This window comes from Toxotes jaculatrix, chromosome 12 (assembly GCF_017976425.1).
Source record: "Toxotes jaculatrix isolate fToxJac2 chromosome 12, fToxJac2.pri, whole genome shotgun sequence".
Taxonomy (NCBI): domain Eukaryota; kingdom Metazoa; phylum Chordata; class Actinopteri; family Toxotidae; genus Toxotes; species Toxotes jaculatrix.
The window spans coordinates 8,067,599-8,087,450 of NC_054405.1; the positions used below are offsets into that span (position 1 = coordinate 8,067,599).

The following is a 19,852-nucleotide window of genomic DNA, read 5'->3' on the forward strand; positions in this document are numbered from 1 at the left end:
TCTCTTGACTCAAAAAGGTGAGAAAAGTTGGAATTGTTGCTGGCTTTTAGCCTGTGTCTGCTCGCTTTTCTAACTCGGTCCCTCTGTGTTGCTCCCGTGGCCTCCGTGCTGCTGACGAGGAGCAGTGGGGAGCAGACCAGCTAATTACGCTGCCATCTGTACTCTCACACTGCCACTCTGACTAAATGTTTAGCTGCCACAAGACCTGCTTGACATGTACGCACATATACGCAGCACAGATGGGAGCTGATGACTACACTAATAGGTGTCACTTGGTGGTGTGACTCCTGGGGTGCCCCAGAGAGGAGGAGGGGCCAAGAGGAAGCATGTAAACTACTAAAACAACCATAATTCTACATGAGAGCTCTGTTTGTTTACTTTGCTACCAAACACAAGCTCATGTAGCATTGCAGATCTGTCTTCCTGAGTTGCTGACACATTTCTCCCTCTAAAGACATGTTTAATTAAACTTTAAATTTCTGATACCCATCCAGGACTTAGTGACAGGTCAAAATATGATTTAATATAAATGATGGGCTTCTACACGAATGCTCCTCTAAACTTTTGGCACATTTAGCTGTTAATAATTAACTGCCACCTATTTTCATCCTCAGTGTCTCTGTCTTCACGCATATTGCCCTGTACATGTAGGGATTAGTGTACCAAATGTAAAGAGATGTTTTGAGTTTACACTGTCCTTGTTTTTGTTTTTTTTTTAAGATGAGAAAATTTTTACCTGAAACCCTTGGTGAGATGTTGAAAACCGAAAGTGAAAGATGCAAAAAAAAAAAAAAGCCCAGCTTCATTTCAGAATAAACTAGACATCTTAACTAGGTTCCTCATTTTGATTGTGCGAAACCCACTCAGTTGTGATGTCCATACATCTGTAAAACCAAAAGGTCGCTTAGAATCTGTAGCTGAGTCACTGTGGGGCTAAAAATCAAAACAGACGTGTAAAGGTTCTTTTACGAAACCTACGATAACAACGTGACACCTTGGCTTTGTCCAGGAGAATATGGTCACAAACTGTAAGCTGATAATACAATCAGAACGACAGGCTGCTCTATGTCGTCCCACCTTTAAAAAGCCTCAGATGTTGTCCATTGCACAGATATGAACTCTGTTTCTCTCCATCTTTAATTGGGCCTGTCGAGCCAGAAATGTTTTACAGCTTCTTACAGTAAGCGCTCTTCTGAAAGACTAAAATAGATGACAAAGTCTTAGCTCTGAGGTGTTTATTTGTCTGAGCTGGCATGACACTTGCTCTTGTCCTCTAGTCAAAACAACAGTGTGCTCATGGCTTGGCAAAATGTCACAGGATCTCTCATAATGGGACATTGTATTAACTCACAGCTCATTAGCGAGAATAAATCACGTCTCCCAAGATCCAAAAATGAGGTGTAAACTAAATGTGGGACAGATTTAATCACTGATTCAGTTACTCACCTTCATCTGGTGGCTGACAAAATCTGATAGCAGATTTTAAAACTGCACATCTTATGTTTTCATTTTTTTCATGACAGTTATGTCCTCCATTATTAATGGCAAGCTGCCTCTGTCGAAGGTTCTGCGTTTCAACAACACTATTATCTGACACCACAGCTGTGATGTGTCATGCTGTAAGATGATGCTGACAAAGTAACTGACCATTATCTTTTAGAAATTCTATCATAAAATGAGGCAATGTAAATGTACGACCTTGTTAATAAACCATATAGAGTCCTTTATATGTGCATGATAAACAAGAATCATAGTTCTGTTTTCTATTTCCGTGCTTCTGTGGTATCCTGAGACACTCGACCCTCAGTCCAGTCACTAAGTCCAGGAAAATTATAAACCATATGAGTCTATTAGTACCTGCCCACAGTGGGACGTACTCAGTCATACCAGCCACACTACTGAAATTAATTGAAGTTTTACTGACAATTGCTTCTGTGTTTTAAACACTAAATAGGCACTAACTTCTAAATAAAATTTCTATTTGGATTTCTTTTTCCTACCAGTGGTCTAGTTTCTTACATCTCAGTTGAAAGTCTCTTTTACAGCACGTTGCATCAGCCTGTCTCCAGTGTGACAAACAAACATGCACGCTGTACAGTATATGCACAGGCTCTTATAGAATATTATGTGCTCAGACAGGTTACAATGAGGCTGTTACATTATGGACTGAGAGAGTCTGTTTAAGCAACATCATCCAGTGCAAATATGACACTGTGAAAGATTGGAGGCTACAACATTCTGCTAATACACTCAGACCACAGACACGAGGGCACACACCCACACACACCCACACAGAGGCTAATTTAGGAGGATGATTCACTGAGTACAAATTGCGAGAAGCCTGACAATTCTGCTTTCAATACTCATTTACATGCACCCTGAAAGAAAATGGAGAGGGGAAAAAAAGACCCAAGGACTGTTATTAGCATCAGACTCACCAGCTTCTGGAACAAATGTCCCACAGTGACCTTCTCGTCCCACTGCTGGATGTTGGGTAAGAGGGCGTCATAGAACTCCTTGTGGATCTCAAAGATGTCCTGGATTTTGTAGAAGATGGTCTCTATCTGCTGAATGGTCAGCACGGGCTGGGAGGTTGTGGCTGTGGCTTTCAGAGGACGCATGGGCTGGAAAATCAGAGACAGACAGAACGGACAGGTTCATGAAAACAACTCAGCTGTTGAGGAGGCAGCCGAGGACCAACCTTACATATTTTTTTCAAAGCTTAAATAAACATACCAAGAACCGGAAAACAAGATACAGTCCCCTCCAAAAGTACTGGAACAATGAGGCTGATTCCTTTATTTTTACTGTAGGCTGGAAACATTTGGGTTTGACACCAAAAGATGAATATGACACAAAAATTCAACATCTCAGCTTTTATTTCCAGGTACTTACATCTGGATCCGATACACAACGTAGAAGATAACATTTTTTGTAAAGAAGCACCACATTTTTAGGTGTTCAAATGTATTGTAACAGATAATTAAAGCAAATAAGACTTAATATTTTGTTGCAAATCCTTTGCTTGAAATAACTGCATCAAGTCTGTGACCCATTGACATCACCAAACTTTTGCATTCTTCTTTTGTGATGCTTTTCCAGGTTTTCACTGCAGCCTCTTTCAGCTGTTGCTTGTTTTGGGGGGTTGTTCCCTTCAGTTTCCTCTTTAGCAAGTGAAAAGCATGCTCTATAGGATTCAAGTCTGGAGATTGACTTGGCCAGTCTAAAACCTTCCACTTCTTGCCCCTGATGAACTCCTTTGTTGTTTTTGCAGTGTGTTTTGGGTCGTTATCTTGCTGCATGATGAAGGATCTCCCAATCAGTTTGGTTGCATTTTTCTTTAAATTGGCAGACAAAATGTTTTTGTAGACTTCTGAGTTCATTTTGCTGCTGCCATCAGGTGTTACCTCATCAATGAAGATTAATGAGCCCATCCCAGAAGAAGCCATGCAAGCCCAAGCCATGACATTGCCTCCACCATGTTTAACAGTTGAGCTTGTGTGTTTGGGATTATGGGCAGATCCTTTCTTTCTCCAAACCTTAGCCTTTCCATCACTTTGGTAAAAGTTAATCTTTGTCTCATCAGTCCATAACACTTTGTCCCAGAATGTTTGAGGCTAGTCTCTATACTTTTTGGCAAAATCCAGCCTGGCCTTCCTATTCTTCTTGCTGATGAGTGGCTTGCATCTTCTGGTGTAGCCTCTGTACTTTTGCTCATGAAGTCTTCTGCGAACAGTAGATACTGATACTTTCACTCCTGCCCTCTGGAGGTTGTTGGTGATGTCACTAACAGTTGTTTTAGGGTTTTTCTTTGCAGCTCTCACAATGTTTCTGTCATCAACTGCTGTTGTTTTTCTCGGTCTACCTGTTCGACGTCTGTTACTTAGTACACCAGTGGTTTCCTTCTTCTTTAAGACATTCCAAATGGTTGTACTGGCTATGGCCAATGTTTGTCCAATGGCTCTGATCGACTTTCCATCTTTTCTCAGCTTCACAATTGCCTCTTTCTCCCTCATAGACAGCTCTCTGGTTTTCATGTTTGTTACACTTCTTGCTGTAAATGCAGTCTCCTCTGGCAAAACCCAAATGTGAAACTGAGCAAGTGCTATTTATTGTTTGAATAATTAGTGTAATAGGAAACACCTGGGCAACAAAACACACCTGTCAGTCACATGTTCCAATACTTTTGATCACCCAGAAATGTAGTGTTCCTTTACAAATAATGTTATCTTCTAAGTTGTGCATCAGAACCAGATGTAAATACCTGGAAATCAAAGCTGAAATTGAATTGAATTTTTGTCTCATATTTGTTTTTCGGTGTCATACTCAAATGTTTCCAGTCCACAGAAAAGATAAAGGAATTTGCTTCACTGTTCCAATACTTTTGGAGGGGACTGTATCACCCCTAAACTCGGTTAATGTTTCTTCAGTTTCAAGTTTACTGTATTTACATGTCTTCATGCAGCATTTTACTATGTCATAAAGTGTATTTTAAATGCTAATCTAATTTCAGAGCAGTTTCTGAGTGCAGTTTGGGGCAGTTAATTGGCCAATCAGTGGCCAAATTGGGTCAGTGCTTAAGTTGGGTGAGCCTTTTCTCCGCTGTGCTGTTCAATTAATCACAGATGTATGTGGAGTGAACACGGGTGGGAGGGGGGAGCCTGAATTACACTGAAAATATAAAGGCGCGTTCCGCGTCACGGAACCAGACGTTCTCAAAGGATGATGATGAGTCAGTCTCCCACTGATTGGAGGGGTTTATAACGGCTAATCAGACAGACTGCATCATTTAAAAGCACTGACAGTGACTGCAGATACACAGACGACACCCCCAGCATAGTTTATATATATATATATATATATATATATATATATATATATATATATATAAAGCAACTGGCTGAAAAGCCCTCATCAGGTTTGCAGACTGGTCACCCTCATAGATTTCCATCTAAATTTATGTTTCCATGTTATACATCTGCACGTTTAAGACATGGCTCATTCAAATGAGAGGTGAGTGGTGTCACAGATACTGATACTGTAAATGAAAGCAGGAGCTGCTAAACAAAGTGCTGTTCAGCACAATCCTCATACAGCGAAGACCCCATTAATTTCACTGTCATCTGATCTGTTGTCAGCAACACAAATTTAGCATGAGGTGAGATGTGTCAATACACTCTGGATGTCCAGGAGGAGAGGAGAGGAAAGAAACTAAAGATAAGAAAGAGGAAAGAAAAGGTTCAGTCAGTGATATTTTTGACCATATATCTCAACTAAGAAATAATGATCCTAGACAGAAATTATGCAACTGTCTAGTCAGTGTCTGTATCTTGTAAATCACCTTTCTTTATCTACAGTGTTGAACAAGTTGTATTAGTCCTTTGAGGTATTTAGCAGGTGAGGAGATGGGTCTCTGTCTCTTTGAAGCACACTGAGGTGGTTTGTTGGTCTAGTCAACGAGCTAAACAGAACAGACTTGTGGGTTGTTCTGTGGTTTATACCCAAACATCCCAGTTTAAACAGACATCATCAGTTTTTGAGATCATAGCAAATTCACCATCATAACCTTTAACAACAACAGATGACATTTAAAGTTGTCAAAACCTTATCCAAGACACGAGCTACTGCTGACTTCTGTTTACAAATCCTGACTTGCCTTTAATTTGGTAGTACAAACTCAAACCTGCAAAATATATGTTAAAAATATGTGTGATCTCCCCTTGTTTTGTAGTTGTACTTGACATTCTCTCAGTGACTGAGGAAGTGGAGAGGGACGGGAACAAACTCCTTATTGGTTGAACTGTATCACGACTTGTTGTGTCGTCATTTGGGGCTGAAAGACAGGGAACTGAAAGACAGAGCAGATTCCTGCCAGTATTCTCGCAGCTACACTTTCGTGGTGTAGCAGTGGAGGTTTTGAACTACGACTGGTGTGAGATTAAATGATTTTACAGCGCTGCTTAACGCTGCACTTGACTCCAGACTGACTACACGTCAGTTAAAGTGCAGCGTGAGGCTGACAGCAGCAGGATATGACATAAGGGCTTAGCATGGGGAAGCATGTTGAGTGTTTCAGGAAACTGCTGTGACTGTGGTCCTGCTTTCAGTATGACCATTTACCACAGATAGAGCTCAGCTGGGCCTGCACCGACTCAACACAGCTGCAGCAGCACTGCAACACGTGCTGCTACATGAGCCTTAACATGTACCAAAAAACACATGAATCAGTAAGAAAGAAAGTTAGATCATATTTATATACATTGTCTAGTGCAGAAGAACATTTTTTCAGTGAGTGTGTGTGTGTGTGTGTGTTAGTGTATCTCACCAATAGAAGGGCCTCCAGCTGGTTAATGTAGATCTCCTCACTGGCCAAGAAACCAGACAGCACCAGTTTCTTCATTTCCAGCCCTTTCTCTGTGTCTCCCTGCAAGATAAAACACACCGGAGTGTAATTATACACACAGTTTCACACACACATATACGTTTGTACTTTCATCTTTGAGTAAACACTTATTGACATAATGCACTCCCTTGCGCTGTCACCATCAAAACTGAATGACCTAACCCTGAACCAAGTCTCAACCCTCAAACAGACATTTGAAGGTTTGTCAGAAAGTGAGGACCAAAATGTCTTAACTTTCCCCAAAATGTCCTCACTTCAGTGGTTTAAAACTCAAACCGGTCCTCACACTGTGTAGCCATACAAGTACACACACACACACAGACACACACACACACCAAAGATCCTTTTCTGATGTGTATCCAGAATTCATTTCTAACCAATGCCACATTACAGTGCCATGACCCAAGCTCATTTCCTGCACGATCCCACTGAAGTTACCACATCAGGTAAACATGATATTAATACACACACATCCAAAGTGCGTAGGAGTGAGCAGCAGCTGCGTGTACTGGGAGACTTCGCTCATCTGAAAACATCTAAATGGCTTGTTTCCTCTCTGGCAAGTCCTACACCAAGTGTTCTCAGGCAGTTACTTATTCCGACTTCAATATCAGGAAAACCACCACCCTAATCATGTTTGAGAAACAAGCGGTGCAAAACCAGACTCACTTGAGAGTAAAGGTGAAACACAGAGCTGCACATAGTGAGGTGGAGAAGGTAAACTGAGGTGAAATGTTTGATAGTCTTGCTCGGTTAAAATCATCAGTTGATCAGTTAAAATCATTCATCCATCTTCCTGCTTATCCCAATTGAAGCAGGGTGAATGCTATCCCAGCATGCACTGGGCAGAAAGCAGTCAAACACACCAGACAGGATGAGGCAGACAAATCAAACTCACTCACAAAACAAAGGAAAGTATAGACTGGATTATGAGGCATTTCAAACCTTGTACCTTCACTTACCATACTTTTTTGGTGTATTTTAAATAATAAATAATAAAGCGAAATGAAATCCATCTTTATATTGTGTCTGAACATGAACTGCGCTGACGAACTGAGTGTCTATGCAGACCAGCAAACTTTCCACATGAGCAGCAGTTCTGCAGATGGAAACAGTCATCTTCTACAAGTCAAACCTTGAGGTGGATGGACTATAACAGCAGAAGACCACATCAGGTTCCAGTCCTGTCAGCCAAGAACAGAGATCTGAGGCTGCACTGGGACCAGGTTCACCAACACTGGACAGCTGAACACTGGAAAAACCTAGTCTGGTCTGATGAACCTAGATTTCTGCTGAGGCTGCAGATGATGGGGTCAGAATCAATCATGGTCTGAATGTACTGTTGCTGACCATGTTCATCCCTTCATGGCCACAGTTCACCATTTTCTAATGGCTACTTCCAGCAGGATAATGCTCCATGTCACAAAGTAAAAGTCGTCTCAAACTGGTTTCATGAACATGACAGTGAGTTCAGTGAACTTCACTGAACTTTGGGATGTGGTGGAACAGGAGATTGGCAGCTTGAATGTGCAGCTGACAGATCTGCAGAAATGTGATGTAATGCCATCATGGAGCAACATGGAGCAGAACCTCACAGGACAGTTTCCAACATCTTGGAATCAATGACAAGAAGAACTGAGGCTGTTTTGAGAGCAAAGGGAGGAGCTACCCAGGATTAGCACAGTGTTCCTAATAAAGTGATCAGTGAGTTTATATGAAATGGTTACATATTAAACATCCTGTTTTGCAAAGTACTGGAAATAACAAGAAACTATGGTGTCAATTGAACACGTGAACACCTGCGCAGGCAGACTTTCACTCTTTGCCCCCCGCTGAAGAGACACACATCCGCAGCCAAACAGCAATAACCTGGAGAGCTGTAGTCGAAGGAACGTTCAAGTGTCACATATGTACTTTAAGGGAGGCCAAAGAACAGCCATGGGAGCAAAGAGGAAGATTAATTATTAACACAGCCAGATCCTCACAATGATATCAGCGCACCAGCTAGGCCTGATAAGACAAGGAAGGAGCCATGACCTCATCGTTTTAACCCCTAACGTCCACCTTCTGACACTGATGTTATCCCTCAAGACTGGAAGCATACTGTATAACCAAGTACAGCATCTACAGAATGTGCACAACATGTACTTTGAATTAGAGGATTCATTCTTTAAAGGATTATTAGGAACTAGCTCATTTGAGAACAGCAGAGATTTAAAAGAAAGTATTCATTTTTCCCCAATTTTAAGATATTTAGCTGCAAAATACCCAACATTCAGTACATTTATCAAACTTCTAGAGAGAAATGAGAAATATATGTGTGAACTGTTTTGATGAATACAAACCTATCCTAAGTATTAATAGGCTACACATTAAAATTCTATGATCCTGCCAAGTAGTGGCAGGTAATAGCAAATCAGGAGGAGAACCAGGATGGATTCCTATAGCTCATCTTTTAATCAAACTGTGGAAGGTTTTCAGTCGTACATGACATTCACCTGTTCAACTCTCAGTCTATGAAGCGTCATGTACCATTATTATCACAGTAATATAATCACGGATTTCAGCGGCTGGGTTTGAGCCTATGAGAAGACGCTCTAGACTATTTAAATCCTTGATAGAAACCGAAAGATCATTTTTCTTACGTCTAGAGCTAGGGACTAGAAATGAGTCACATGTCTTTGATCTGCAAGTGCTGCTGCAGTGCTCACCATTTATTAAAGCACCACAAACCATATGGATGCCACCATCTTCAGACTTTCTTTTAATAAAGGTCATTGTGTTTTTATTGAAATTACGCGCCAGATGAACTTCGTACAAGATTTCTTGGCTTTTATGGTCTGAGATGTGATGCCAGATCCCTGTAGTTGCAATGTTCCTTGGCTAAACAACACAGAGAAATGCATTTCACAGTCAAAGTAAACACGCACAACTCAAAGGATCTGTGTATTTGTTGGTGACGTGTTAAGCTTACTCCTTCAGTGACAAATATGTGACATCAGGGTGAAAAAAAAAAAAAGAGAAGACGGGAAGGGAAATTTATTTTTTCCAACAGCAGGAGTATTTTCCCTCTGCTGTACAAAGAGCTACTGTGTGTCGAGAGGGCAGAAAGAGAAATACATGAGCGGTGAAAGGATTTTTCCACAGCAACCTGCTCGTGTGTGTGTGTGTGTGCACTTCCAAGTTTTGTTTTTCGAACAGAAATACGCTGCGTGCCTTTCTATTGTGCCCTCTGCACTTATTCTGTGTGATAACGGAGCTGACCACAAATAGTGCAGGCTGCCCTGCGTCTTGTCAGTTCATCCTCTGGGAGGAGTACACACATGCCAACACACAAAAGCTTCTTTATATGCAGAAGTTACCGTGAGAAACAGAAACCAGTGGTCTTTAAAAGGCAGCAGAGTGAGGAGACATGTGCTCCAGAGGAGCTGCCTCATCAGGCCACGCTGACACTCTCAACGGCTGTCTCTCTCTCTCTCTCTCTCTCTCTCTCTCTCACACACACACACACACACACACCCATACACACACACACAGACACACAGTTGCAGCACAGATGGCTCATAAGCACACGTAGCAGCACATGACACCACATCATGCCAACACACCAATAACACTTTCCACTTTGCTATATTAAGTCAAGCTTTCAAGCCTGGTCATGGTGTTTGAATTGTATACATGTATATGAATATGAGTGTGTAAGTGTGTGTGTGTGTGTGTGTGTGTATTCTCCCTGTATCCAGCGATCCAGCCGCTGTCTCACCTTGAACTGTCTATGTATCGGAGTGATGGGATCCAGCTCCCCATCTCCATATTCAAACACCTCCTCCTCCTCCTCCAGCACCCTGTCCAAGTAGCACAGCACCTCCTCCTCTTCCTCCTCCATGATTCTTGCTTTCAATTTCTTTCTGTCTTTCTCCTCCTCCTCTCCTCTTTCTGCCTGAGATTCCCGTCTTCAGGGCCTGCCTGGACACATCAGTGTTTTCCCTTCAGAGCAAGTCGTCTGGACACCGAGTAGAGAGAAAGAGAGAGGACCCCGCCTACGCAACCCCACCCCCTTCCTCTGCTGGGCTTCCTGGTGTGTGTCTTTGCATGTATGTGTGTGTGTATGTGTGTGAGAGCCACTGTTCCACCTCGGTCGATGAGGTCTGCCCTCCTTCTACAGCCGCCCCTCCCCTCACAACAAACGCTATGCAGCCACTTCCTTGATGGCCGTTTCTTTCTGTGCTTCGCTGGAAGAGTCCGTCTGCTTTATTCTCTTTATTTCTTTCTTCCGTTTTGTTCAAGCAAAAGCCACTTCCTCATGTCACAAACACACAATTTCTCTCTTTCTCACAAGTCTGACTGTTACATAGTTCATTTCTGTCTCCTCCCCTCCATTGTGTCTTTATTGATCTGCTGAGAGCCTGGGATGTTGAGCTGAGACCAGCTAATGTGCTGCTGCTGCGGCTGATTCTAATTACAGGTCACATAGTTCATTGGGTTATAGCAGTTTCACGCAGACGGGACATGGGGTTAAATTCTAAAACAGTGTTTGTGTGCACCAAGACAAGCTGTTAGGAAAATCAATAACTCTGGATGCTTCAAATAAAATGAAAATGAAAATGTGAATAAGTCAGAGTCAACATATGATGATTTAGTGTGTGTTTCTGAATGGATCCGATTCACTCATCGTGACCTCACACCCTGCTCCTGACCCTGAGATGTCACTTCACAGGAAGTGACACCCAGAACTGCTCCGAATCTCTTTCTTTGAGTCTCTGTCTGAAGATTTTAGTTCTTCTCTCTCTCTCTCTCTCTCTCTCTCTCTCTCTCTCTCTCTCTGTGTGTGTGTGTGTGTGTGTGTGTGTGTGTGTGCGTGCGTGCGTGCGTGCATGTGTGCGTGTGTCCCAAACCTCTTGTAAAACTGAGGCTAGTTCTTCAGGTTGCTAACCTCCTTGGCTGCATTATTTAGGTCAAACTTATTTTACAGGCCACAGATTTGGAAGAGAGTTGGGAAAATAAACAAGGACAAATTTATGCTTGTGGCTTGTATTTCTGGGTCACCACCATTATTAGTAATTAATATGGGTAGAGAAAGGATCAACAGCAGAGGTGGACAAAGGGGGAACATACAGTCAGACCTAAATAAAGACAGAATGGAAAAAGAAAAAAAAAAGGAAAGAGGAGGAAGGAAACAAAAGTATAAAATGAGTCAAGCCAGTTTTATTTATATAGCCCCAAATCAAGAATTAACCTCATGCAACACCCTCCATTAGGACAAATGTAAGTAGAGCAACAAGGGACAGGCCCCTCTTCCAGCACATGCAGATACAGTATAGAGCAATATTTAACTCTTATGTGTGCTCATTTACATACATGCCCCTTTTGCTGAATGCATGTATCTTGGCATGGAGGTGTCAGCACTGGCGCCCTCATGTCAGCAGATGAAAGGCCGGTGCAAACTCAGAGGAAAGAAAGGCCGACTTAACAAGGCGGAGAGGAGGGGACGACTTGGGTGGAACGACCTTTAGAGTCTGTGAGGTAGCAGCGTCTGACATTAATTCTCCACAAACAATCTCTCGCAGCATCAAAACCAGCGGGCACTACAAACTCCTCTGACTGAATTTGTTTCTTGAGTGTAGGGGAAAGGTGATATATAAAGGACAGAGTGGGTGGATCTGTACAGAATACACCATCAGAACTAAAAGCTTCAGTACATTTTGATAATATTATGGCTACAACAATGGAGAGATTAAAATGTTTAGTCGTAGAAAACGCTGTGAAGTAAAAACCAGCTGGCACTTTTAACTATTAATATAATCAGTAAAATGTAGTTTGTACCTAAAAGCGTCTTTTCTGACCAATTTATTTCATCTTCAGCAGCAACCTAAGGTTTCCTCCATCACTACACCTGAATGAACACCTTCACTGCATTTCTTTGTAGTGGTGTGATAAGAAATAACATCATGAGTTTTCTTTAAGGTTACTCAATTCCTGAGATCGTGTCTCTAGCTGCAGGTCTCCAACTATTCCTCTCAAATGTTAGATTCTAAACAGGTGAACATGTTCGGCCTGTTCTTACCCAAAACTCGCCACTAGATGGAGACACATTTTCATTTACATGAGCTGAGCCCTGCGCTGAGGGACTGGCAATGAATGTAACAGTACAATAAGTTTAATAATTCATAAATCACCACTATTACTAGAAGATAAATGATCAAGGCCACAGTGTATTTACAATAACGTGATCATACAGTGATAAACAGACTTCCTGGAAAAGAGATAAAAGAAGGAGCCGGGGGCAGAGACAGCAGGCGGATTTAAAGAGTAGACAGAGTCAGTGGAGGGTGAAGACATGAAGAGTGTGAAATTCAGGATGGAAAAGGTGATGTGAGACATTTCTACACCAAGGTATCAAAAGTGAGAAGGCCATTTTCAGACAAAGTCTCCGTTTGTGTTCAGTGTGTATAAAGGGGCAACGAGGCACATTAGTTCTTCTGTGTGTGTGTGTGTGTGTGTGTGTGTGTGTGTGTGTGTGTGTGTGTGTGTGGAGGGGCGGGTTGGGTCAGTCCAGGGTCAACATGACTCCCGCTGAGTGTCCCCCGGGGTGCTGAAGCACCCACTCACAGTGTCAGACACACAAGTGGTCACACAGGACACACACTCACAGTCACACAAACGCATACACACACAACGGCGCTAACTGCTAACTGCTAACCTCTGACCTACTGATATGAAGGAGGGGGTGAGTCCATGACAGGACCACAGGCACTGAAATATGCAGATGAAACCATTCAGCGTCTTTATATGAGTACTATATACTGGTATTCTCTATCAGAAATTTATAGAAGGACAACAACCCGACAATTATCCATTCCACCAAAACCTTTGCATCAGCTGGTGATACTTTCCTGGGAAAATCCACAGAAGTGTTTTATATTCCTGGCAGCAGCGATCAGCAGCAGCAGTTTATTTTGAATAAACAGAAGAGCAAACTGTTTTGCACTTCCTCTTCACCGTACCTCAGCTCTAAATGATGTACTATAGGTAAACTGGAAACTGAAAATACAAAGAGAAAATGCACTGCGACGCAAAACATGGACTGACTGACACGCGATAGCTGTGAAACACTATCAGCACTGAAAGCTTGGTGCCAAAGACGGAGGCGAAGTTTAAAAAATGACTCCTCAAATATCTCTCTTCACATCATTCATCTAGTCTCTCTGTTCACACGCAGACTGGCGCTGGTGGCGTCAAACCCCATCTGGGTCAGTGGTTATTTCCTGCTGCAGTGAATGCGACACCTGCAGTGTGCGGCAGACTGTCCAGCTATTGTGGCTAATCGTTAACAATTACAACAGGGTCAAGATCCGGCGGCTAACTTCAGGAGGAAACAATCAGCAGCCCAGAAAGACTAAAAGACTGTCATCACAGAGACATCAGAGACATCAGAGTCATCAGGAAGGATGGAGCCTGGAGTGAAATCATCACAGGTCGAGCTCCCACTGCTGTTAACGAGGAGAAACACTGGCTAATGATCTGTAACATTTAACTCAGAGCTCTTTCATTTCAAACACAATATTTTAACTGTGTTCAAGAAATTCTATCACGTACCGAATGCTTGACTTTCTGGCAACACTTCAGTATTCAGAACAGTTGCTGCTCACACTTGCATTACCACGCAAAGATAATGTTTCATTAGCCAAAGCATAAATAAATGAATTAGGTGACAAAACAATCTCTGAGATGGGTTAACCTATTCTGAGAAAAGTCTCTGTAAGTTGATTTTCATGTGGGGAATCGATCTAACATTGGCTGATGGGCTGATCTACAAAACCACCAGCATAATCCTTAAGACCTTTCAGGGTCTTTACATACTCTGCTGAAGACACAAGCCTGGAGGTGTGCGGCACTAGTGAGCAGTGATCAGTCACCTAGCATTTAATCACAAACTGGAACATCCAGCCTATGATTTATGTCTCACGTCCCCGTCCCATCTGTCACATTTTTCCATTGTCGAATAATATGAAGTGGTGTGTAGAAGTTGAAGTGTGGAGGACTGCCCCTGATTTATACCTCCATCCGTAAGTGTGTGTGTGTGTGTGAGTGTTCTTACCCCAGGCAGCAGGCCCTCTGGTGGTGTGGGGGAGACCGCCTCGCCATCGGGGCCTTGGGGTGCGCACAGCTGGGGCGACATGGTGGGCGATTCATCTATGTAGGGCAGCGTCTCCGAGCCATCCTGAGACTTGCCGTCCTCGGCCCCATCCCCCTCGTAGCCATCTGTGTTGTAGTTAAAATCTGGAGGACAGAGTGACACAGAGAGGGAGAGACAGAGAGATGGGGACAGACAGAGGGGTGGAGAGAGATGAAGAGGAAAAAGAACGATGGATGCCAGTCAGTATTTCACCACAGAGAACAAAGCCATCGCTGGGCTCCAGTGACTCAGAACCACAATTCAGTCAGAACAACCCAGTATTTCCTCTAAGTCATTGTCACACATTAAATTCTCCTGTTACCGAGCACGTATTCTGTAAGATGTGTAGATATTAAATAAATTTAACCAAGAGGGACAGAAGAGTGCTGTACAGCTTCATTTCAGGTGCTGCACATATGAGAAAAACACAGAGACAATTCACACAAGCAGAGGCCATGTTGATTTTTAACAGTTAAGAGATGGGACGACACAGAATCACAGACCGACACTTAACAGTGGACTGTAGATGCTGCTGTAAAGCTCCATGGCATCAACATGCAACTTGCTTTCCTTAAGTTTCATTTTGTTTCTGTGCTTTCACAATCTTGAACTTTTGTACATTAGGCTTAGGGTCAGTACTGAGGTTGAAATTCATGCCCTGTGACAACGCTGGTGTCACAGTGCCTGAGTAACAGTGACAGCTCCAGTGGAAGGGAACGGCGCTGACTATGAAACGATTCCTGCACCGACTTTAAAAAGGACACTGGTGAAGAAAGATGTAGAATAATATGAATGCATTTTATAGCTATAGAAATTTTATATCTATATCTGTTGTCTTATTCGACAGGTGTATTTCTGATGGACAGTCAGGACCAGTGATAAGACAAACTATAATGAAAAAGGTGAGGATTTTATTTAAGAAAACAAAGATGTTTGCTTGCACTTACACTGCCTTGAAAATAAGATTTGGAATCTCAGTGGGACCTCACCTGGTTAAATAGAAGAAAATGAATTTCTAGTTTGTTTTTTACCCTGATGGGATACACATCCTGTTTATCTATCTCATACAGTACAGTGTATTCTTTTCATGAACCTGGAATAAGAACAATGCGTGTACCAAAGCTTGTATAACTCTTTAACTATTACAAAAAGCCTGATAGCTGTGGGCTGGTGTAAAAGCAGAACCAAATGTTTGACAAGAGAATCATGTGGGAGGCGCGTAGGTGTGACTATCTGCCTGCGTATAACCTGAATTCACTTCAAACCAACCACAACTGTGCATCAATTCACCACCATCTCACAGACGTACATGCGCTCCAGAGCGTGCACGCGTGTGAGAATACCAGACGAATCTAACGAGCCACAGTGGAGAACTAATTGGAAAATGAAAGCAGGGGTCAACTCCCACGGGGACGACGTACAACATCAAGCTAATGTTGATGGGTGCCTAGAGTGGCCGACACACGGCCGTCTGTCACCTACTGACACGCACCATAACCCACAGTCACTGTACCACACACCTGTCAATCAAAAAAAAAAAAAAAAAGAAACCTCCATCTGCTGGTTGCATGTGAGTTTTCATGTGGACCATATGGTTTATGTGTAGCTCTCGGGCAAGTCGCTGACAAATGGTGCATTTGGGTCTTAGCTTACTTAGTGAAGCACGCACAGAAAAACAAGAGAGTGAGCTGAAGTGCTGCGAGATGACACGAGCAGAATCTGAGACAATAAGGCGAAGCGGGAGAGTTGCTCTCTCAGCACTCAAGAGTGTGTTTGTGCATTTGTTTGTTGTTCTTCCCTCCATCTTTCTCTCTCCCCCTCTGATCTCCCTCTCTGACTCTTCCCTACACCTTCTGGCATCCTGACAGGCCAGACTGTCCCAATCTGCTAAAGTTACGTGTAAATGTGTGTGTGAGCATGAGAGAGAATTGTTCTTGTTATCTCAGACCTGATGCTGTAGCTCTCAATTACAGCGCTCTCAAATCCTCACTTTTCCTCGCAGTTCACTGTGGATGTTTTGAAACTTAACTGTGAGCGAGAAGCAAAGTTTGACTGTGTGTGAGGTTCATTGTTCCCACTGTTCCAGTGAACACTGCATACCAGGGTTTTGTATGGGTGAACTGGAAACTCGAAGTTGCCTGGAGGTGTGAACCTGAGACCGAATGTCATTGTATTTCTTTAGTATGTTGGCCCTGGTGGACTGCTTCTCACCCGGTGCATGCTGGGAGAGATGCCAGCCCTCTGCGACTCTGAACGGGATAAATGGATATAAAAAAACAAAACACAGACGGATTGCCCAGAAAGTCTTACATTGTGCACTCGACAAAACACTTATGTCTAGACAAGAACCAAGGTCTGTTCCCTGTGTTACAAAGATGTGGGCCATGATTCATTTCTATTTGCAGAAACATCGACAGGCAGCAGAAACCATTCAGAAATACAGCCTCTGCTGCGCTGAGCAGAGAGCCAGCCCATCAAAGAGAACACAGTTAGAGCAGTGAAGACAAAGCAGAGCTAATGGGCTGAATGTGGACTCCGCTCTTTGGCTCTATGTGCTTCTTTGTTTATTTACAGTTGCACGAGCTCTCACGCATTTGCTGGTTTGATGTCGGCCGTGTATTTGTGTGTGTTAAACTGTTAACGTGCGTCACTACAGCCATTCGCTGTTTGAATGAATCTCTCTGAGTGGTTCTTATTTATCCTCATTAGGTCTGATTAGTCATATCAATGCAAGACAGGCAGAGATACAGAGGAGAGAGAGAGAAGTGCATAGAAAAGAGAGGGCGAATATTAACATGTCTCCAAGACCCAACCACAGAGGCCACAGTCACAGAGCAGAGGAGACAGAGGAGAGAGAAATTCTGTTGTACATTCAGTAACACAGTCAGATTACAGATATATATGATGGTGGACATAACTGTGAAATTAAGCATTTGACATTAATTACTTTGAAATAAACAATGATGTTGGTAATCTATCCTGAATTGAGGGAGTTCAAATTTAGCATATGACATAAAGACATCACCTTTAAACTAAAGGTCAGTCATTCCAAGCTTAAATGTCACCTGTCATGGCCTCAGTATATCTTTCATATGAGTAAAATATCCACCTATTTTTTGATATATGTTTCTATCACAGAGGGTTTTTACGATGAGGTCAGTTTTCTCAGTTTGACCCATGACAGTCTACTTGAGTTTCAACAACACTATGCTTCTGCAGCATTTTGTTAATAACAGGTCAGGGGAGGAAATTAAATAATGCATGTCAACTAATGCATTGTTTAAATACCAGGAAAAGAAGAAGGGTAACCACAGAGCGTGAAATCAAAAAGGCAGCTACCCAGCAAAAATTAAGGCTGTGAAGTTAAACAGGGAAAAAAAAAAAAATCACTTTTATCAAATTTAATGACACAAAAGAAGCTGCTTCATTCCAAAATGTGACATGATCGTTTTAAAAGGAACAAAGGTAATTTGATATTCGTTCAGTGGTGTTTTGAGATAAATGCTCACAACACAATCCTAACACGCCCACTGTGTTTACGCTAGCGTGTTGATATTTAACAGGTACACTGTACAGTAAAATAAATCATCTCGAACCACTGCATTAACCACTGAATTACTATAGCACTAACACAGTAAGAAACTGGATCACTATCACAAATCATTCTTGTTTTTAATGTTCAGCTCAAAGCAGATTTCAATTCTACACAGAGGAACATTTTGCTTTGGAACAAGCAGCCAAGACAAACAGTTTGAAAAAACTGTTGAGTGTTTGTAGCGTATGTGTCCAGACTTGTTACTGAATCTGGTTTCAATCAGTTGCAGTGGAGCAGTGGTTCCCAAGACTCCACCCCTCCTCACATGTTGCGTATGTCTAATGGTTGTGACCAGTCCAACCAAAAAGAAGCTGCTCCCTCTAATATTGGTTTATCAGAATAATTTTTAGAGACCTATAAAGGTAAATGTATTCTCCCCATTAGGGAGACACTGGTATAGAGAATACCTCATTGTGTAAATGTGGTCTTGTTATCTACATGTTGATATCACAAATATCATCAAACATCACTTGTTTATATCACTAGTTTTTTTTTTTTTAATCCATAATGCTCACACGTACATGAGCCAATGAGACGGAAGTCTGCTCATGCACATGTTTCTCTGCGCACTCTGACAGGCTAAAATGTAGGCTGCCTCAGTCAGCTAATGCACCCTGATATTCGCCATACGTGACAAGCAGGAAAATCAATACCGCACTGAGAGACCATGGAGAGAGAATTTCCTTTAGTGGAGAGGATTCATTAGCCCTAACCTGCTATTACTGCAGAATAGGCCCGGTCCACAAACGCACACACATATATTTTAAAGGGTTAAACCTGGGACAGGCTCAACGTGACACACAATTAAAACAAGAGATAATGTCAAGAATAAGGACTGACATACAGAGGAGGAAGATCCTATTGAGAAATCAATACAGTCTCGGTCTGGAGCATCATCAACTTGAAGTTATGCAAGCTTGTCAAGGTCGCGCCACGTGCTCACACACACGCACACACATACATCCACAGAGCAGAGAAACTACACACAGTCCAACACTCGCGCCACCTGACTTACCATCGCTGGAGAAGAGAGAGCGAATGACACACACAGCCTCAAAGAAGAAAGCCATGAGTGGTGCTGGCGCGTGTGCAAGTGCTGTTTGACCCAAACACCTTCACTGGCAGTCATCCATGTCACAGAGGCAGTCGGGCAAACATTATGTCACCAGTCAAGTCCCACTGATCTCATTCCTTCAACTCAGATTCTACAACACCAAGCGAGAAGCTTGTGATATGAAAATAAGAGAGCCGGTCTGGGGCTGTTCAGTGCTGAATACTTCCACTGTTAGAAATCTTTCAGATAGGGCTCATTCAAATTAAGGCAAAACTGTTGTATTCAAGAACACACACTGCCTAAGAGGAAGCAACGAACACACACACACACTCACAAAGAGAGCTGTATGAGAGCTATAAAATATAGCGAGGCATCAATATGTTTCTCTATGCACTGCACACTGTCACTTCCCAGCTGCCTAATAAAAACTGCCTATCACAGTTTATGGGTCACAGAGTCATAAAAATTAGTAGTATATCTGTATATGAATGAGTTCTAGGTACACTATGCACTGTCCTCTGAGGAACCAACAAAAACCGGATTTCTGGTTCAGATAGTTAGTAACTGAACCAATCATCAAACGACTTAATGGAAAGCCAGCTGCCCAAACAAAACGATGAAACC

At 42.5% G+C, this 19,852-nt stretch overlaps 1 protein-coding gene across 3 annotated transcripts in view; it reads right to left on the minus strand.

The window, feature by feature from the left end:
* abr (ABR activator of RhoGEF and GTPase) overlaps positions 1-19,852 on the minus strand; it is a 120,378-nt gene that overhangs the window by 60,486 nt on the left and 40,040 nt on the right. For 2 of the 3 annotated variants that reach the window (XM_041052435.1, XM_041052437.1), the window contains exons 2-4: positions 14,502-14,683; positions 6,326-6,424; positions 2,439-2,624 (exon numbers count right to left, since the gene is read on the minus strand). In XM_041052435.1, the coding sequence (XP_040908369.1) occupies positions 2,439-2,624; positions 6,326-6,424; positions 14,502-14,683 (467 nt within the window). Of the gene's footprint in view, positions 1-2,438; positions 2,625-6,325; positions 6,425-10,166; positions 10,399-14,501; positions 14,684-19,852 lie in introns of those variants that run through there. The other variant, XM_041052438.1, reaches the window with a different exon arrangement.